We start from the raw sequence: 22,921 nt of genomic DNA, 5'->3' as shown, positions 1-22,921 counted from the left end.
CCTAGTTACATAGTTCACGTAGATTAATTTATCAGTGACTCCGAGGAAAGCCGAGGGATTTTCCTATATTTATTTTAACCAATAATAATTAATTGTCGCTTCAAATTTTTGTTCGTTCCTTAATTATTTATACGGAACATCATAATCTTCTCGTTTTAAATCTCGATGAAGTAACGACAAAATATTCTGGAATATATATACAATCGTTTCTATCGTTTTATTTACGTTTGGTACATCGTTTCTTTTTCAATTTTGGAGCAGATACATGCAATAATCATCTGGAGATTTCTGACTGTACGAGTGTATGCGTAGGAAGCTCTAATTATTGTCAACGTATGGATGCATATCGTTGTTCGAAGTTAAAATGTTAATGCACATTTGAGACGTTGTTTTTGGTGTTTAACACGTTCACTGTGTATGTCTCGGGTGAGAGACGGCAGGCAATCGACTCGAGCGCGGTACACGCGTTAAAAGTCACGAAATTTTGAAGCCTTCATATTGTAATAATTTATATACCTAAAGAATAAATATATAGAAAGTTTCATTTTAGAAATAGGAATAGTTCTTGCACAAAAATTGTTTGTTATATAGTATTATTCTCGTAGCAATCTTCATCGTGATTTCATTTATTTCATTTTTATAAAATAATATGAAAAACCGTAAAATTTTATGAACGCAAGTAAAGAAAGAACGCGTCTTAAAGACGAAAATTTGAAGTTTTAATTTTAACGTTTTACACGTGACGGTTATTGTTGTCAAAATAAATTAATAAAAATGTTATTATTTGATACCAGCACGTTTAAGAAAAATATTAATTTTACAAAGACGTCATTGAATCATACCTGCCGTGATTGTTGGAATTTCGTGCGTCGGTACTACGGCGAGTATGCATATTTTAGAAATACTTGAAAGAAAAGTTGGTCTTAAGAAAGTGTTACATTGTGTAACGCACGAATGCATGACAGATGTTCGGTTACTCACACAGCCTACAAATATCCGTTATTGTGAACTTCATTATTCTCTCGATCTTCCTAAAATTACCCCGTTCTTTTTACAAAATGTAATAGGACACTTTTTTTTAATTATTCTTGACCAGTTACTCTACACTTAATAGATTTCGATAACTTTATTTTTACTGTACATTTTAATAAATATCGCATAAATCGATTTATTGTATATGTGAGCACACTGGTCAATAACGTGCGAAGAAAGCAAAGGAAACAGGAAATGTCTTTAAATTAATTCCTAGAGTTGCATTAAATTTTCCAAGAACGCGAATAGCATTCCATCACATTAAAAAGACCAAGATTTTACGAAGATCATTTTCCAAACTCCATCAACAAACCTCACGATTTTCCTCGAAAAGAAAGAAAAAAGAAGGAAAAGAAAAATGGAGAAAAACGCGAATAACCTCGCGCAATTCAAGGTGGATCAGCTCGCGGCGTGATTATCTGTGCCGAAGAGCCGATAACCGTAGCGCCACTTATAACCGAAGATCGATCACTTCCTTTCACAGTTCGATCGTATGTTCCAAGTGTACACCGTCCTTGAATTCGTTCCATCTACAATAACAACACACGTTTTCAAACTTCATTAAAACAGAAACGACGATCTATCCGATCTGTATAACCGTGACACACGAGTAGAAGCTTGATTGCAGGCGGAAGATGGACGAAGAATCGAAGAGGTTGTTCGTCACCAGGAATTCGGGGAATCGAGGAGCGTCGCGTTTAATAAGATCCCGGGAGTCTGCCGACACGGCGTAGGAATGTGACAAAAGTGGTAATCGGGCGAAGCGACGAAGTACAAGCCAGCTGGAACAAGCGGCATGAGGAAAGAAGAAGTAAGATCGAGAAAAAAAGAAAATAAGAATGAAACATCGAAAATTGTAAAGAAGAGCGAAACTTGACGAAGAAGTGAAGGTCACAGCCCACCCTACGTCTCGAGATGTACACGCTGCCGCCTCGGGGGTAGAGAAGACACGGTCATTGAGAATCTTGGCGCAACGCGCGGTACTTTCTTGGAGCGTAAAGTCCCCCTCCGAGAAGGCGAGAGAGGGAACCTTTTGGAGGAGAGAAGGAGAGGCGAGTAACAAGGTAGAACGTTGTTGCGACGACAACGACGACAACGAAAAGGACGAAAAGGAAGGATCAATCGAACGCGAAGAGGGGCAAAAGAGGAGATCGGTACGTAAAAGGAAGAGGGACAGGCTGCGTGGCAAAGAAGCCGAAGAAACGGAAAGATTCGAAGGAGGAAGGAGCAACGTTGGCGAATAAAGAGCGAGAGGAAGAGAGGCGAACAAGTAAGAGAGAAGATAGGCTACGATCAAACCGAATCGAACGAGGAGAAAGTTGAAAAGACTCTCTTACTCTCTCCTCCTTCTTACCCTCTCTTTTTATATATTCCTGTCTTTGTTTAATCAATTCGATCTCTGTCCAGCGTGGTGCACCTGTCTTCGTTTACCTCGCGCACGCCCCGCCCCGACCAATCCAGACTCTTGGGACCTAGTGACGTCGCTAACGCGCACTACAAGGCCCTGTCGTGGTGGGGCCAGTATCATCTCCCCACTACCTGGAAGATCGGAGGCCGTGAGAGCCCCACGGGGGCCAGCAGCTAGCTGCAACCAGCGCCAGCGGCCCGGCCGGCCGTTGGCCACCTTGGTGGGGGCAGGAAGAGGGGCACCCTGCTGCCCAAGAACAGACCGAAGGAACAACGCAAGGGTACCTACTGAAACCCATCCCGCATTTCCCACCACTGACTCGTCCGGAAAACGTGCGCCACAGAGCTTCCGGACTACTCGGATATCGAGTTCAGTCAAGTGAGTCAGATCGATCGGGTACACTGGCAAAGAGTTCGACATCTCGGACCGCTATCGTATCGAAGGAAAGTTTCATCTCTGTTTGTCGTCGGTTTTGCGCGTTCCATTCAATTGCGCGTGGTTTGATCTTGGAGAGCGTGGTTCGATCTTGGAGAACGTAGTTTGAGAAATTTTCTTTCTCACGAGGGTGTGTGGTGTTACGGTTAGCCGATTAAGCAGCATAGCAATGGCTCCTGTTGATTTCTGATGTACGATGAAAACACTTGACACTAAAGCAAGCTTGGAGTATATCGTCGCATTATCGCTGACGCGTGATAGTTAACGCGCACCACCCACAGGTGGACATCGAGCCTTCGTTGACTAGCGATAGCATACACGAACCAATGTCACAACCACCGATAGAAGGGATAAAAAGAGAAAGGGAAGTCGAACAGTGAGAGAGGATCTCCCCCTGGAGGCTCTCGTGCAGTGGCTCTCGTTTATAGTTTCTTATCGCGGCGATCGATTACCATCGACGTGTAATAATCCTTCGTAATCCTAGTGGATTATTTTGGCTCTCGCGTGTGGTGATTAGACGCAGCTACGACGGTCACAACGGTGATAAGAGTGCGTGCAGGGGAGGTGTGTGATGCCCTGGTTATGGTTAAGCGTGAGTGAGGTCAGTGGCAAGAGGAGGAGAAGAAGGACCGGCAGCTCGTCAAACGCGTCGTCCTCGTCGTCGTTGTCTAGGTCGTCGTCGTCGTTCTGTCAGCCGTGGAGGAGGAGGATACCCGGCGGCGGTGGTGGTGGCGAGGACTCGGTGGTACCGTCGACGTGCTCGACAAACACGAGCGCAGCAGGGTCCGCGAGGTGCACGAGGTACCAGTGACCGAACAGGGTCGTCCTCGAGGCAGAGCCACGTGATTATGGTGCACCATCATCATCGTCGTCGCGGCCTTCAGGCGAGCAATCATTGCACGATTAGGAGGCGAGGAACGACACCCTCGCTGCTCCAGGTGTTCCTGATGATACTGTGCCTTTGGCTACCGCTGCTGGACAACGGTGGCCTCGTCCTGGCTTGTGGACCGGGCAGGGGCGGTGGACGACGTCCTGGTCTAAGGAAACTCACGCCTCTGGTGTTCAAGCAGCATGTGCCGAACGTTAGCGAGAACACGCTGCCGGCCAGCGGGATCAGCGAGGGTCGCGTGTCCAGGCACGATTCCAGGTTCCGGGATCTCGTGCCCAACTACAACGCAGACATCATCTTCAAGGATGAAGAGGGCACCGGAGCCGATCGGCTGATGACACAGGTGAACAAACGTTCTCAAACATTGATTAATCTTCGTTTGAGGAATGCTGGCTCATTTTTATCGCGAACGTCTGATGTTTACTTTACAACGCTACGGCAAAGAGCCGAATGAAAAGACTTCTTATGCAATAATAGAATCTAGTTGAACAGTAAAAGATTATCGTAGAACTCTGTTTATAGAACCTACCGAGGAACTTATTTACGTAACTGGAGTTCATTGATTTTGCATAATACCAGTGATTTTTCTTTCGTATAATGGCAGTTGACGTTCAAGTAAACGGAGACAACGAGCAAAAGTTCATCCAATTGGGCATTAAAATTTGATTTCTATAAATGGAGTATGGATAAATGGACTTGTATAATTCGATAAAATAGTCATACGTAAATGTAGCTCGCAAAGCCAAGACGTGGAATATTTGTACGAGCCAAAATTGACCCAGCCATCGCCATCCGAAGGTTAATTGCTTGCTTGTCATGAGTGCTTCATATGTCTCGATATATAACATAGCTTTTAATCCCTGTTTGGGAGAGGATGGTGTTACGCGTCTTAATACGAAGCGCAGGAGACGCGATGGATGAACATGTTCTCACGCGGCCTCGTGGTTGATCGGTACTGTCTACGGTAAACAAACTTTGGGAGCTCCCTTTGGTTTAAGAATGCATTTGGGAGATGGTAACAATGTAAATATGGTTGAGTATAATTTTATCTGTGACAAATATTGGTATTGGTGAGGGAGAACGTTTTCAGGGGAGCTAAAGTACTCGAACGTTCTGTTTCTACTACCTTTTCACCAACCGTGAACATGGCTGCTCCTGTTTCATTCTTAAAAACACATCTCTTTTCTTCCAAATTCATTCGATTCTTCTCGGTTTTAACACGTACAACATTTATTTCTATTATAAATAAATTGATAAATGCAGTAGAATTTCCAATATAGATATTTTATTAATTATATTCGTCCAAATTAAAGAAGAGATTTTGGAATTGCCTTGAGAGGTACGAGCCTCAGTTCAGATGAAATGTCAAACGTGACTCTGACTATAAAAGGTCAAGAATAATTGATAAACTGTGTTAAAGACTGTATCCGTAGACAGTACCTAAACCAACCCCTACGAATCTTCTTATTTTCTCGCGAGAAACAATATCTAAAGACTATCAATACGTACCAACTAAAATACATCAGCGATCAGTTCTTCAAATGAGTAATCTTGAAATCGTTGATCGCTTCTTATTAGAGCTACGTATAAAATTGAACAGGTCAGTGACGAGACCTATAGCAATCGAAACACTGTTTATCCTACCGTGCTCTCTTGGTTAGCGAGAGAAACGAGCCGTGAACGTTACGACAACTCGATAACCGTGTCCGGAAGATTCGTCGTTTCTGGTCGAGGGCGTTTTCGCCGCGGCGATCGCCGATAATATGTGTCGTATGTCAGACAGCGATAAAGATTGTCCTTGAAGGAGCCCGTCGGTGAATCGTGACGCGTCCAAGAGTTTGAAGCGTCGGTATCGTCGTTCCTATCGACCTGTAGATTTGGTTCGGCGAGTGCCGATAGCGAATACTCGCGAGAAAACGACGCTGTATACTCTTTCGATCGCGTTGCTTCACGTAGGAGTAGGGAACTCACCTAGAGGATTATAGAAAGAAGTGCAGTCAGTGACCTTTACGCCTCGAATCCGATAATAGTTGGCTGATTCACGCGCGAATAGGAACGTGGCGTGTTTCGCGTCGAGAAATTTGGTTATTCAGTGAAATGATGTATGGCGGGTTTGGTTATGAATCGTCGAGGCGGTATGATGCCCCGTGGGGACGCAACAGCGGATTTCAAAGGAAATATGAATCGGGAATCGGTGATTGATTGCGTTTGTTTTATGGTCAAAAGGATGGAAAATATGTTTTCTATATTTTCACCGCCAATGCATCGCCTGCGAGGTTGCTATTAATGGATTTCATGGGATATATCGTGGATCCGCAGTCCTCGATTCTATTCGTTCCATTGTTGAAATGATGATAAATGGTGTTTTTTCAATTTTCTCTTGTGAATATATGCCTCACACTCACATACGTCCAAACTCGAATCCTGTCAATATTTGACACGATTAGTTTGATATCAGTATTAATTTTTTAATCCTAGAAATTACGATGTGTCGTCCGTGAAACGTAGAATTGATTACAAAAATTTAGGCGTCAAATTTTCTTCGCCAAATCTTTGGTCACCAAATATTCAGTTATTTCTAGAATTTAATACTGGTTGAAGCTATTATTAACGATAGATCTCTGATAAAAGAGTTTTGATTAGTTAGATCGGATACTGCTGGATTTCAGATATTCACGATGATATAGGTATATGCACCTAGTAATAAATGGCTTTTTATATAATACGTTAAAAAACGAAGGATCCTTGAGTAAAGATATTATCAGGTACATTCAGGTATATCTCGATTAATTATAGCAAATGATAAATTAATTTAGCGATACAACCTTATGCTCACGTTCACATTCTAATGAGTATTTTTGTTGTCTTTCGTTTAAGAGACTCATATTTTCATTAAATTTAACATTTTTAATTTGACTAAATTTCATTCACGAATAGATATACGTTACACTATGGAATTATTTTTGTGACTGATTATCAACGATTAGTATTACTAAATCGATGTATTTTCTGGCGTAAGATATCGATTGTTTGTTTTATTATTAGGTAGACTATTGCCAATTATTTATTAAATAAGAATTCTAGAATTTCAATCACGTTTTTCACGACTTCAGTTCATAAAGTAAATCGTTTAAGCATTAATTTACAACATAGAATATGTATTCACAATTAACGGATTATCTTATGAAATAGGAAAAGTTCTATGTTAAACGCAAATATTTGAAGTTTTAAAATATGGCATAAGGGCCGTGAATTGCTATTTAATCGCGGCGTTCTTCGTAAAAAGCGGCTGAAAAAAGGCAAACGTATCAAATCGTTCGTGGTCGAGCAGTAGTTCTTGCAATTTCACCTTAATGGATTTATTCTGCTGGCTTTATCCAATAGAGAAAATGGTTTTATTCCAATAATAGCTCGACGTTCCACCGAGTTATCAACTCGTGAACACAAATCCGTAAATGATGGAATCAAATCTCTCAATATATACAGTTTTACATTTCAATATGAAAGAAATAATTATTGAACCGCAAATTTTTACGCGATTGAATATTTCTACAGAAACAGACGAAGAATTGAAATTGGAGTACAAATATGTTTCAAGAACGTTTATTAAATAAACTATAAATGTAGAACATCCATGAAACTTTTATTTCGAGTAATGATCACGAAACGGAGTATATTGAATTTCAACAGAGATTTTTGATATCTGTACAGATGTTATGAATGATAAATATTGGTCTATTAATCATCGTACTAAATATTACATAAATTTCAGCAGCTGTTTCGCTACAAGACACAACGAAATGGGATAACAAACTTTCACAATCTAGATTTCTATGTTGATTTAACTATTTTTACTTTCTCGGTATCATTATCGGAAAATAGTCTGTTTAAACAGAATTCAGTAATCAAACAACGTGCGTAATCTAAATGTACATTCATATCTTTAACTTTAAGAAACTAATTTATTATTTCTAGCTAATCCATTACTAGACAATGCTCGCAAGGCTCGTAATTTGCAATCCTTTTTCTCTTTTTCCACGGCACTTTACGAGTGGATCTTGCTAAAATTAGAATGTTAGAACATGCATGGGATATCAAGGATCCTCGATTCCCCGAGGAGATTGATTGCGTTTCTCGTTTAAAGTACAGGCTGACGGCCGCGTTAACCGCAGCAACGCGTGTTATTACTTCAACGCGTGTCACCGTGCACCACGGCCGTATGACAAATTAGCTACTGCACGTCGTTAAACGTCGGCAGGTGATTCACGCGAAACGCTATCCACCCGATAAGACTGCCTCGATCGTTCTTGAATACATTTCACGTGCACACAGGACCGATACTCGTTGAAACTCGAATTACGTCCTAGAATTTCATGCCAACCTGCCTTCTGTGTATGCAATTCTATGTGCACGTGTTCTTCTGTCTGGTTTTTGATTAATTGCGAATTTTCCCTGCGTCCTTTTGCTCAATTCTCTGGTTTGTCCGTAGAGCGTATTTCTGGTTTTTACTATTTACTTTTTAGATGATACGAAGGCATAAGGCATAGAGGGAAAGACGATAAGCAGATTGCGGATTTTTATAAAAGAAGAAATTAAACGGAGATTCGTCTTACTCGTTAAAAATGACAAGAAATATTTCGCTTTGGATATTTTATATTTTTGCACATTACAACGAATTCTGTGCATTTTCGCGCCCTGAAATTTTGTAGAAACGCACAAGAATCCTACACATTCTAATAAGTCGCGTTTTATTTTTTTGGTTCTCATTTTAACGAGTAATTTTAAAAGCCAATACCTTGTTAAGCGTTTAAATATTTCCAAAACTGTCTCTTTATCAAGTTTGGCTATGGGTTTCTGTTAAAAAATATTGAATTTCTCTTTCAAGAGTATATTGATTATTATATTCAATAGAGTTATTAAAATTGTACTTTAACGTCGGAAACGATACCTCCAAAATCTTTCTTGGATCGAAGCAACAAACCGAAAAACAAAGCAACTATTGATTTTTCCATTCCCAGCACTTCGCGCTATAATTCAGTAGCGTATCTCTCCTATCGAAAGACTTCTTCAGTTTCAGGAGGATACGATAGAATTATTGACATGCCTGATCGCTTATTTCCACTGTACTTTAAAGTTTGCCTTAAAAGTTCTTTTATTGGCCACGACGGGAGTAAAGTTAGGATAATAAACATTCAAGGACCAAGAACAAGTATCTAGAAAGGAAAAAAGACACTGGGGAAATTGTTCGATCTTCTTCCACCTGCGTCACGTTTCGTGATCGTTCGTATGTTTATTTCTCAGTCCATGGTGGTTCCATTAGTGCTTTATTCATGCAGTTTTTATCGGTGTTTGCCTTCCACTTGGCGCCCCCGCGAAGCGTGAAACGATTCTCCTAACTCTGGGCCTGTTGTATTCCAATTTGTAAGTCCCACGTTTCGTGGCGCGGCGAACAAAAGAGCGGCTCGGCGCCGGTTTCCGCTCGTAAAGCATCCCCGTCGTTCGAACGTCGTCGACAGGCCGCGTGTTTCGCGTGTTTACCCGCGTTTCTTCGCAAAATTCCCCGGCTGTTCGTTTTATCGGCGCGATGAACGTTGAACAGGCGCCGAATCTATCGCGACTCCCGATTTCACTCGTACAAATATTGCTTCAAGACCGGATAAAGGTCGACTTTAGAAAATAAACCTCTTTACGCGTAAGTTCGTCGTGCAGTTTTCAGGCTAATCTACGTCGCTCGAATATTCTGGACGATATCTGTAGCTGGGATAAGTAACATCGTAGTAGTGGAGTTGTCGTTTTTCAATATTCTTCTCAAGCATGCTTCTCCTTTCCTTCCTCGTTGATAGTTTAAAATTGTATCAATTGCTGTGATGGGTTATCAGACGTACAATTGAAATTGAAGTTGAGCTTCACAATTTTTGAGAATGATCGGTGTTTGTTTTAAAGATTTGAACAGCCAGAACGACCGATTAAAATCTTTTAAGGTACGTTTTATTGTATCTAAAACAAGCAAAGTAATGCATTCCTTACCGAAAGATTAGATCTTTAGTGGGCAATAAAATGAATCTCCATTTAGGTTTCGTTTCTTTAACATTCTATTCGATATTGATATGGTACTATCGTTAGTTATATTCAAATATAACGAGCACGATATAAAATATATCAGTAATACACGATAAATAGGAAGATAGTAATATGACAATAATAAGAAAACGGATAACAATATGTATCTATTTTATACATTAGAAAAATCCTAAATCGCACGAAAATTATATTCTAACCCAAAGCGTTGTTTCAACCAGTCGACTATCACGTACGAAACGTGCAAAAGCGACGTTTTCACGAGCTATCGTTCAATTTACGAGAGAGGAAATCGTGATTTTCCGCTCGACAGACGCGTCGATTGATTTGCGGCGAGACTGTAAGTAGCTATGTATAGAAGTTGCCGGCAGATCGAACCGTGTTGTCCAGGCATCGATGTCTCCCGAGTGAAGGGATCCGTCGCTGAGTTGCCGGGGCCGCTCGTTAACGCCGTGTTTTGCGAGCATGAATCTCGTGTCAGACGAGAACACGCTTCTTGGTCGCGATCGTAAAATGACGGTATCCCGGCCAATTAGCTGGGTAGACCGACAAATTTAAGTACAACGAATAGCGAGACGTTCTTGCGATGTTCCTTCGACGTTCGTCCTGTCCAACTTGTCTTACGACGACGTGAAGTTGCAAAAATCGAACGTGTTTCATGACGATGCTGCTTTCTTTACGAACTTGATTACTGACTGATCTATTTTTGTAGATTTTTATATTTAGTCGTTTCTCAGTGATATTTTCCCTCTGTTATGCCATTTATATCGCTATTTTATCGAGCTATTAACGAGATTGTAATAATGTATATATATATGTATACATCTGGTTTCATTAGTATCGGAACTTGACAAAGATCAGATGCAAAAAGTCTGAAAAATTATTCGGAACTTTTTAATGTCTTTATGGTTATTGGACCATGTATGTTTACGTACGTATGGGAAATTTAATGCGTAATAAGCAACAATGAATATAATATTTCAAGCATAGTACTCGTCGTAGTATTTAGTAGATCAAGCAGAATCTCTGTTTAATTTTTATTTTTACAGTTACGCCGATAAAAATAGGAATTTGCATAAACGTGTAACACATAATACAAGTAAGAACGTCGTAAATAATTGGTGAAACATTCTGAAATTTTATCAACGCTGTAATGAGACACGACTGTCATGATTATACTGATCATTTGAAACCAATCTGAGAATGTATATAGAAATTACAAGATACTTACTGCAAACTTATATTCATTAAAAAGTCGGTATACATCATAAATAGCTATCTTAAGGTACATAAGAAGTGCTAAATATGGTCTCGCTGAATATTAAGGCTTCTCAATGTAACGGATAATGACCGGCCGTTGAAAAATACTTTGGGATCTCCGTGAAATATATACTTGCACTAAGTGCCTTGTAAATTGTAATATATATTTTTATATTCGTTTCAAACTTGGCCAATATAGTCATGATAATCGAATCTTGTCACAGTGCCAATGAAATTTCAAGACGTTTCGCGTAATACAGCCAATATATTGGTAAAATGTCTCTACAAGCGTCTCGTTAACTCTGCGATCGTCTGTGTCTCAACCATATTAAACTACGTATCTTCCATCGTCGTTGTGCCGCGCCAAATTCAAACTATGCCCGTCTTCTTTTCGCGATCAACGACAAAGTGAATGTGGGGGTAACGAGAAACGTGGCAAAAACGGCACGCAAGAAACGAAGAGAGGAAACAGGGTAGGCCGGCAAATTGCTGGCAGCTCTCGTTCCCTCTTTTCGTCCTGTTCTTAGCTGTCCTGGTGATCGCGCGGCACTAGGAGCGCCGGTCGCGCGGAATAAATAGGGGAAAAAGCGCGTACCGTGCGCCGGCTCTAAGTGATTGTGGGTAGGTTTATGGCGGCCATAACCGGTGTTTGGTTTGGCGCGTTAAAGCTCCCCCAATTACGGCAAATAAACCTAATGGCCGTGCTACTCGTTCTCCTCTCTCCTGGTCTCTCTCGTCTCTAATTCTCTTTATTTCTCTCTCTCTCTCTCTCTCTCTCTTTTTCATCGGCCGATGAGCAGTAAATGCTTGGAGCGATTCCTCGATTTCTCGATATCGATCGGTCTGTCATCGAAATTGATCTTCCCGGCGCTGGTGAACGCGGTTTCGACGCACTTTTATCGAGCTCGCCGTGATAAATGAAACGATCGTACGATCGAAATTCAATATACACGGTGTCGTTTGTCAATTGTGTTGGTTAAACGAGCCGCAGTAACCAGTTAATTGTTATTGATATCGATTGATGTCGATGAACCGTAATTGAGATTTATTTCCTTGCGATATGTGAAAGAGTGGCTGGCTATCGAATTTGTCGTGTTTGTATTTTAAACGAGTGGTTTTGCGGATTCTATGGAGAATGCTTTAAATATTGAACGACGGTAATAAGTTGGAGGAATGTAGTAAAGAATTGAAATATAGGTTGATCAAGGAGAGGCTTCAAGTTGGTAGTAAAGTCGGATAGACATTTGTGAATGGGTGGGTATGTTTGTGTTTGGAATTTATATACGTATCCGATATCTGTGTTGGAGTACTCGAATACTCGCTCGAAGGCTTGAGAAATTTTACAGAAGTATTTTAGGGTATGAAAATTTCCATTGAATTAAAAGGAGACTAATGTTTCGTAGTAAAAAAACAGCGGTAAGATAGCGTACGCTACTATTTTTAGCTGTTATAATTTATCGTTAATTTAATCAATAATTATAAATTCTCTGAAGCTTTTTGATTTAGGGGTACATATATGTACTGTGAATATATTCAGAAAAAATTATACTTCGTTCTTTGCGATGGTGCGTTATTAGAATCATTTTATGGAAGTATAAAACTCGTTAGTGAAAGATAAGTTTTGTTAGCCTTTTTGTGGAAATTGACACGTTTTCTAGATAATCATAAATTTTGCAGATTCTAAATCCATTAACTCTCTTATAAATTAGAAATGAATAGCAGGTCGAAGCAATCCCGCGGCTAGACCACCATGTGGCTATGTTCAATAACCATATAACAGACTCATAATCATAAAATATAACTAGCCACCTAGTGTCCTGAATTACCGTGTACTGTGTCTTAAAAGTCCGGAGATGACCAAATTATCGAACTGTTCTTCAGACGTGATATTCGAAGATAGAAGTTACAAAAAAAAAAAGATATTTTCCAGTTCCGAAAAATATTACCTATTACGTATACGTATATCCATTTCCTTTCCCTTTATATTACGCCCTTTTTGCAATTTCTTTTAGGTAATTTAAATTTATTGCAACATCGAATAGTGGCATTTGTCTTGTAACAGACAGTATTTTTGTCATTTTTACAATGATTCGGTGGAAAATTTATCGGCGAAAAGTGATACTATACGATGCAGACTATTATTTCTGAATAATGATCGGTGCTCAACTATTCAAGCACAACTGCGATTGTAGTTACACACATTGTACTTCACGCATGTAATCGACCTGATCGAAACGAGATAAGAAATAACACGCGAAAGCAAATCATAACTACAGTCGCCCCTGGTAATTCGCAATGAGCGTCTATTTTTCTAAATAAGCATCGATACTTTATTTCTAAAGACTGCAATACCATAGTGGTGCGCGAACACGTTATTCGAATAGTAGTAATAGTTGCATGATAGACCATTGTGTGTCAGCTAGATATCCGGAAAAAAATCTTGGAGCTCCTGTAATTTTTCAACAAGGCACGCTGTAAATGGCCATTATACGTCAATGGTCGTAATTTTATGACCCGTAATCGATACGATTGCAAAGAGATAAGCGATAGCATACCAGAGAAAATTGTGACTGTGAATGAAACTACTTGCTGTGAGTTAGAAGGCGTATCAAACTACAAACAATTGTCATACTGGTTGTAATAATTTTCCGTTGTTATTGATCGTTAATTTGTCAAAGTTACAAAAATACCAGGATATATTCCATATGCAGTATAGCAGAACTTTCAGTCTATATTTATATAACCGGGATCGGTTTAGGTAGGTAGGTGTCTCGGAAAAGTTTTCGACGTTTCGCAACTGTGAAACCTATGCTTGGGCGACCGTAATATAGTTCGATAATTGACATGATCGCGGGATAAGGAGTAAAACACGATCGTATATCATACGTAAATCCAGTCAATTGTAGCGGATTGTAATAAATATCTGCTATTTTGAAATAACCATTAGTATTGAACTTCCTAATCTGATTTGGAATATTAAAAATCGAAATTCACCTCGCGGAGCTTTGATGGAAGACCGGCGATTCAGATTTTTGAATCCTTCGTCCACAATTTATAATTTGCTCGTGCAGAATGGAAAATTATATTCTACGATCTATAGAAGCTATGTATGTATATACTTCACTTTGAGATATCCTATGTTTCATGTGTATTATAATTATAGTCTTTGGTAGTCAAGATATATGCAAGATAAAGAATAACACATAAGGATAAATCATGTTATAATGACTCGACACTACCGATAAGAGCGATATAAAAATAGAAATTTATACAAGCGGGTAAATCATTCAATATCCAGTACTTCACCAAAGACCACTTCAAATACTTTGCTACGATAGTTTTCAAAATCCTCTGACAATTCTAAGATAGCTTTTATTTCGCAACGCGTTGTATTTCGCCAAGTATAATCGTACTTCCTATAGTAATTCGCATGATTGTGAGATAAAGAAGACCAGACGGGCCAGATCACGGTTACAGCAAGTTGCAGTGACTTGCACCGGGTGTCTAATGACGGGCAACGACCAACCAGGTAACCCGATAGGCGCACGTGGCGCTACGCGATATGTTTCTGACTCCAGGAGTGCTCGTCGACAACGTTATCGTTCTCGTCGAAGGATCGAGAAATGGTAGAGGCGTAATCAAGGTGAACCTTCATCAGAGAATCTGAAACTCGTCCTATTTTCGTTGGAAATTCGCTCCGACGTGTTAACGACAAATGGCGAATGCTGGTGATTACGATGATTTTGATCCATTTCCAAAGCTGTGGGATTGTATCATTGTTTCATTATATTACAACGTACAATTTGATGTTTGATAAGTAAATTTTATTAGCGCGAAGTGGGAAATTATATAGCTACGAATTTCGGTAAATAATTAAATATATTTGTCAGTCGTTATTGAGTTTTGACTGCAGAGCTTGTAAAAATTATGACATTACGAAAGGCGCTAGGTCGTAATATCCATATCCTGAAATTGTGAAAAAAGCAAAAGGGTTATAAGGTAAGGAAAACGATGGAATTGTCAAAATTGTACTAAACAACGAAATGTATATTGCCTGAAGCAACTTTGAAGATGCATTTCTTTATTTCTTTCGACATTAACCCTTTGGCAATGAATGTTTGGTACCCAAATTTTATATAGAGCCAAAGAAAAATGTAAGACAAGAGATTGTTAATATTCTGACTCACAAGCTTAATTTATTATTATGTTTTAATAAACATTGTCTTTTTCAGTACGTGACATGTTATATAAATATGGCGTACTTACGTACTGTTCCAATATATTCTTCACCAAAGAATCCAAGTCAGATATCCTTCTTTGTAATTCGATATAAAGCAGCAATCAGGGTAGCAGAAAATAAACTACGTTACATAAACATTAAAAAATGAATTGAGAAGTCTAGAAAATTAGAACGATATCTTAGAAAGATTTTTGCATGTTCACGCAATTACCACCTGTTACTACTAACTGCGTTATCAGATGATTTTATAACATGATTTATACACGTATCGGATCACCTATTATTTAGATATCTGGTTTTTAAGAGTGTAATTCCATTGCTAACGATAGATGGATTAATGTCGTAAGTATCGATAAACTGGTTCCTGGTTGAAGTAAAATGTCAAACGATCGAACTCGGTGTTGTACAACTATGATGCACAGTCGTTGCTACGTTTCATACATTTCTTACTCAAAATGCCTTCATTTGTCACATATTTTCTCGTATCGTGCGTATTTATGCGCCCGTAAGTAACTCCTTCGTTCTGTTTATCTACACGATCTCCGTTCTTCGAGGTATAATTCTCCGGAATGAATCGTAAATTTCATCAAAACATCCACAATTAACCTTTACGAGTAACAGTACTTAAATCATCCCCGATGCCGCGGCTAAACGATTATGAATTCTAGGATTTAGATTAGAGAACTGCGAAATGGATAGCTCGTAGTAGGTACTTTGTAAACGATTATTTCTATTTAATAACATCGTAGCCATTGAGAATTTGTTGGACGTGGGAAGTTTATGACAGGCTTGTCCGCCAACTGCAAATTTCCCTAGAGCTTATTTTTCTAGCTGGAATATTATTGCTAACGTTGGAGTGGTTTTCGTTTAGATTTATAGAAGGTACGTTGCTTTCAAATTCGGACAAAATTTCAGCAAAGGGGCGACATTTTTCACTCGAATTTCTTTTCTCGAAATTTTTAATTTCGGTGGAAAACGACACGTAAATTGTGCAGAATCTCTTCAGACCTTTTTCAATGTGTTACAATTTTATGATAATGATGTACCAGGATTAGAATTTTGTTTGCTTATTAGAAAAGCATATTGTTCAGTTTGATTGAAAATTTGACAAATGGAATGAAATTGAGGAGATGTAAATGCATGAATACATTACAAGTTTATTAAGCCTCTGTAATCAGGATTTTATTTGCTTATGAGAGAAGTAGGCCCATAATTTACCAGAATTTTTTATTTTGATGTAAATTTCATTAAATACCTACAAACAAACAGTACAAAATTTATGAACATAATACATAAAGTCTCAAAGACACGTAGAACTGGAAACGGTTAATGGCTTATTTCATTGATGGCCTATCGCGATTTCACAGTTCAATTCGAAAGTAATTAATTAATCGCACTCTCAACAGCACTTTGTGCTTGCAACGTGCAATAACTCGCGCTTACGCAAACAAGAAAAACGAGCGTGTCCATCAGCTCAAAATGACGAGTTGCAGTCCGTGAAATTTACGACTTCTATTTAATACGACCGATCGCATAGCCGCGACTATTTATTTTCCAACGATTGTCAAGCTTCGACAATCGGTCGACGATTTATCAGCGTGCTGTACCTAATGCGATATTTCTCGCCTTTAGAGATAACCAATCAAAACGATCTTGATAAAACGCGAATTCGCTCACATTAAATATCAAGCGAATCCGTTCGAAGCGATCTGTTGCCTTTGATCGATCGTCGTACGTTGTACATACATGGTGTCCCATAGAACAGTATCAAGTCGTAACTCCAAGAGAATAGAGAATAAAAAGATTATATTAGGCGAAATTGAATAATGTCAAACAGTGCTCGTGAAGACCAGGTTTTTGTTGTTCTTTTTAATTTTTATTTCAATTTATGAGAAAATAAGAGGATTTTAATATGAAAAAATCTATTAGATTCATAAATGTGTAAGTTTTGTAGAAATAGCTGACAAGTTAAAGTTTTGCAGAAGTTGAGAAAGTAATTATTAAGACGAGCAATATTTGGAAAATTCTGGAGAGGATGAAAACACGCGCTTTGCTTTAAAATCAAACAAGAAAACAGTTTTACTGCTGAATTTTAAAATAAATTCTTTATAAAAAATACGATATGTAAATTATCGTGTTTTTCCTCTACAGTCTTCATATATCTACATATGTATCAAGTTTGACAAAATTAAAGTTGAAATATCTTTTGTCTGAGCATTTCCAGGCACAGGTACATTCGGATAATAATTTCTTTATTTACAGATCTCATATCTTCTCACTATATATATATATCTATCTTTCTACCATATACCTGTAATTGGTTCTTTCCTTACAATAAATTGTATCATTAGAATAAATCGTATCTACACTTGCAAAGATTAAAACTGACCCAACTGAAACTCGTTCGTTTTTGCTATCAGTTTCTACTTTCGTAACCGTAAGAGTTTCTCGTTAAAGAATGATTCGATTAACTGGTTGAACTATTGAAATGGATATATACAAAATACATCGAATCACACAACATTCGAAATCATTTAATTTCGCCTGAAAAAAACGTTGTTCTCGTCTATCTTCTATTCCTTTGAATAAGTGACTCTACTCTGTTCAATTGCACGGAATATCCTGTTTCTCTATCTTCTATTCGTTTAAAACTATAACTCTGCTCGATCGCACAGAACAAGCTGTATGCGCGACACGTACATATTCCAGTTGATCTCTACTCGGATCGATTTTTTACTCGGATCATTATCGATTTTCGAGATCGATTCTGGCTCCGTTCTCGACGTCGTTCGTTGTCCAGCGTCTGAGTTATGGCTGTTCCACGCGGTATGAAATATAATACGAATATCGTTTTGCCAATGGTAATTAGCGGCGAGGGCAGATTTGTTTCGTTTGATTTCTCTTAGCCTCTCGCGCGTTGGAAGCTCGGAGTTTAAAACGCTAATTGTTGCTCGAGGCGGGGTCTCTCCCTGGTCGAATGCTGATTTGCCGTCCAGTACCTAGGGGTTTCCGATCGAAGACCGGGTTTAGACCTCGATAAACGTTTCTGACTTCGTTGCTTACTGTCGTCGTATATTATAGCGGCGTCATATTATAGCGGCGTCATATTACGCGCGTAATATCGCGCGTGTAATTTCCGAGAGAGCACGTCTATTGCGCCGGTTCAATGGTATATGTTTGATTTATAAGGGAGTTCATTGTTCTTGGAGTTTTATATTGGCTGATCGAATGTCGCTGTAATAACCGACCGATATACGTTCTAAGTACAGATTATATTGAAATATGGTAGTATGGTGTTGGTGTAGCTCGTTACGGTTGGAAAGATCAAATTTGATTTTTTATCGAGGTTTTAGAAAGACTAGAATAGTATACGGAGGTGTCGCTGTAGTATCGTATAGCTACCACTGGTTTCCAATTGAAAGTGGTGGTAATAATGGATCGATACGTGTTCCAGATAGAGATTATAATATCGAAACGTGGTAACATTGCGTTGGATAGGTTGCCGTGATTTATCGCGATTGAAAATGTCAAATTTTAGTTTTATCCAGGATTTATCGAAACCATTACTGTATACATGCAGAGAAGTTTGAGAAGTTGCTACGATATCGTGTTACTTATGCTTTCTAATGGAACGGGCAAGAGAGACTGTAAGACTGTGGGTGGTTAACGTACGAATAAAGCATGACAGTTGTTATTGCAACGTTAATTGAATAACCTAAATGACAAGAAAATGTTATTTACCAAAATAAACCTAGGCCACAAGTAACCAGATGACGTGTTCCTCGTCTATTTCATAACTTCCATCTATGGATCGCGATACCTAAAAAGCTTACGAGGTATTATAATCGTATTATATGTATATATCGTTATACGAACGCTTCATCGATTATATTCGTTCCTGCGTTGTCCATTCGAACTATGCCGTAGATATATTACAATCCGGTAACGATGCCAAACTTCCTACCAGATGCTACCAAAATCTCAATTTCAACTTCGAGTAGATCGTAACTATGTCTGCTCCGAATTCCCCGGGGGAAGATGGTGAATTATATATAGTATTATATACTATATATGGTAAATTATACGACAAACACGTAAGCTTGCTCTCGCAACTCGCTCACCAATCGTTGGCATCAGCTCGAGAGTCACGAGGGATCGGTTCGACGGTCACGAAAGATCAACGCAAAACGATTTCGCCCGCTGACCGAAAGACAAAGAGGCGAAAGACAAGAGGCTCGCAGGCAGCAGAGGAGAGACGAGGAACGTTGAGCGTAAAGAAGGAGAGGGAAGGAGACGAAGGAGCCAGCGATTTGTCGCTGTAAACGCATGAACGATCGCATCGGGGTTAACGGAGGTAACCCCGACGTCCGGCCGCGGGAAACAAATGCCCGTGGATTTACGGGGTTATGGCCGCGAAGATAACGGCGCGTCGGCCAAGAGAACGGCAGGTAGTCGCACGTTTTAAGGCGAACGCTAATCCCGCGTGGGCATTAGTAAAACGACGCCGGGGCAATAAGTTAGCCGTCGAACGTTCGCCAGCCACCGGCAGCGTTTACAGGATCCTCCACGATATTTATCGAGTATCGACTTTTCACCCGTGGACCGGTTCCCTTGATCGATCGCTGTTGAAGAGAAACCGCGACTTAAGAGCTCGTGGAGCCTCCTCCACCGAGGGAGATTCGGTTGCTTCTGAAGCAATGACGAGCTCTCGTGGCAGTATTAACTTTTAACAATCGTCGTTGAATTATTTCAGCACTTTTTGGGAGGCATGGAATTTCAAACATACGGTATATTTGTTTCAGGTTTTGGAAATCGATAAAGTTCAATAAACGTAGCTTTTACTATGGAACCGAGGACTTTTGTGCGAATTCTTATTTTTGAGAAACGTTCTCCTTCCATTATTTACATTCCCACGAGATATGAATTGTATATATAATATATACTATACTACTTATATAAGACACTATATTTTATATATTTTTTTTTCATATTACGTAGATTTCGTGGAATTCTGCATTTTCAAATTTCCTATAATCTGAAAATCTGAATGATGAAAATGCGCGACGGGTATTCGACGAAAAATTAAGAAATTATAGTTTGCAATGGATATAAATAATATTGCATATTTTTCTAATATTAAAGAATATCTCACTTGAAAGTTTGAGTAAGACATAGAAGAACCGTCGTTGGTATACGAGACTATAAAAATAAATTCTACAGTAAAGGTTCGATTAACACGTTAAAAGACTTGCTGTTTATTCAAATACGAGTAAGATCGAAGTATAAAAATTCAAGGATGTAATAGCAAGATTAAGAAAAAATTCAGACGTGAGAAATTTCATCCATGATAGCCTTTAAATCTTGCCATTTTTCATCCAAAGATCCTATAGCAAGCAGTTGGCTGTTAATTAAAATAGTTTATTTGATGTTTTCTGACGAAGACAGCTTTACAACGCATTTAGAAGCAATTATAACCGGAACGAAGCATACGATACTTTAAGCAGAGACAACATGAAGGCGACAAGCCGTACACCGATGTTCTCCTCGATCAAATATCATATTTCGTTGTTTCGCTCTAATGGCTCTTCACCGGGAATTCATTTGTCAGGGCGAAGCCCGATATGTCAGGTAAAATTTGCCGATTAATTGTGTCGTTGATCGTTCAGGAAGAGCTACAACCTCGTTAAGGGATCGAGCGAACGACCAATATTATTTAGTTCGCGCAATAAACTTAACGCACCAAATTTTTTTGGAGTTCCATGGTCTATCAGATTCTAGATGAATGATTTTATTTAGGTTTATTTGATTTATGGTTGGCACTTCGCTATACCTTATCGCTATACCTTATATTATTATTCATAATATCAAATGGTATTCTATTAATATTTATAGCAGTACTCACTGATGTAACGAGACTTCAAGATTATACAAAATTAAAGATTGATTCTCCATTATGATACCGAGTTTAACACGAGAACCGTAAACGAAATCACTGGTACCAAAGACTAAAATAAACTAAAATGCAGAATTATACAAAATACACAACTTCCGAATGACGAAAGCAATAACATATCGATAACTCTTCTATCGCGTTAGAATAAAATTGGACTAAATTAATAAACGATTTTCCGCCGAGTTTTATTCGCAAATCGATGTAACAACTGTCTTGTACGGCACGGTCGCCAAAGAAAGAATTTCTTTAACGCTAACCTTACCAGCTCAAATGACTGGTTTGAAAATTTAATTTAAAACTGTACATTCATTGTTATCTCTTCTTTGTGAGTTCATCTAACTCTGTGTAAATTTTTCTATTATTCGATCAATCAGTTTCTCAATTTTCGCTAATATGAGAATCTACGTAAAGTTAGACGAACAAAAGAGATAACGATGAATGTACAATTTTTAATTAAATTTTCAAACCGGTCGTTTGACCGGACCTGAGTTAGGTTGGTGTTAACAGCCGGATACAGGCGCGATTTTCTGTCGTTGTTCGGCTTGATCGAGAGGTTTCCGTGCGAGGCACGGTTATCTCGATGTGCACGGTGCTTAAAGTAGAAACCGCAGACCAGGATGCGTATAGACACCAAAGGAGCACGAAGCGAAAGCCGTCGGTATTCTTACCTCTTTCTCTATCTTCCTTTCTTCTCCTCATCCTCGCCTCGTCCTCTTTCTCGCTCTGACAGCATGTTCGATTATATGTGGGATAATACGGGTGAGAACAAGGAGAGACAAAGAGGCCAAGAAGAGGAAGAAGCCGATGGAGAAAGGATAGAGCAAAGGCGAGAGAACGGGCGAAACGAGGAAAGAGAAAGAGAGAGACGTAATCTGGTTGGTCCACCGAGTTTCAACGGGGCAAGGATGAAGGAAGGGCCGAGGGCCTCGAGGCGGCCGCCATAATGCATCGTGAGAAGTGTGCATGGGGTCAAACGGGTCAAAAGAACGTCATGGCGCTGCTCGTCCCTATGGCGGAGCCCCGTACACGCGTCGAAACCCTCGTCGATGCTCGCTTAACGTCGAACCCTCGGATACGTGACGCCACGACGACTTCATCGCGATTACGCCAGTCCTTCAATCGTAAAAATCCTCTTGTATACTTTGTCACGATGGATAGCCCAATTTCTTGATCTCACGATAATTCTTGTGAATCGTTAGAGTGTAGTTAGAAATTGGATGGAGAACTTTGGATATCGGTGGCCGCTTGAGTACAAAGTGACGTATGCTTTGCGAATACTTTGGAGGTTCAAACAGTATTGAATTTTGATTGTTGTAAAATCGATATAAGAATCGGGTATTTGGTATCGATATGTGCATAGAATCAAAAAATTAATCCCTTGGAGAATGAAGATTCTGAAGAAGCGTTTTGAGAATCAACATTGAAATCATAATCGTCCTCCAACTTTGAAAGTTGCTTTTAAGAAACATTTCGGCAAAGAATCATATTTTTTTTAGGAGAATCATATCTGATCATATTATTCAGCTATCCTGCACCAATTTCTTTACTCTTGTTCGTCACTGTGCATTGTTCAGACAATGTGATATTGGATCGGGAACAGATACGCCAATGATTGAATGTTGGTGG

The 22,921-nt window shown here is 39.2% G+C and overlaps 1 protein-coding gene across 1 annotated transcript in view; it reads left to right on the top strand.

The window, feature by feature from the left end:
- The first annotated feature begins 1,190 nt into the window (after window positions 1-1,190).
- The window catches only part of hh (hedgehog signaling protein), an 84,288-nt gene continuing 62,557 nt past the window's right edge, over window positions 1,191-22,921 (top strand). Inside the window, exon 1 of the mRNA XM_033335290.2 lies at window positions 1,191-4,107. Within this exon, the coding sequence (XP_033191181.1) occupies window positions 3,724-4,107 (384 nt within the window). The 5' untranslated portion in view covers window positions 1,191-3,723. The remainder of the gene's footprint in view (window positions 4,108-22,921) is intronic.

The sequence above is a fragment of the Bombus vancouverensis genome, chromosome 15, assembly GCF_051014615.1.
Source record: "Bombus vancouverensis nearcticus chromosome 15, iyBomVanc1_principal, whole genome shotgun sequence".
NCBI lineage: Eukaryota > Metazoa > Arthropoda > Insecta > Hymenoptera > Apidae > Bombus > Bombus vancouverensis.
This window is presented reverse-complemented; position numbering and strand designations above follow the sequence as displayed.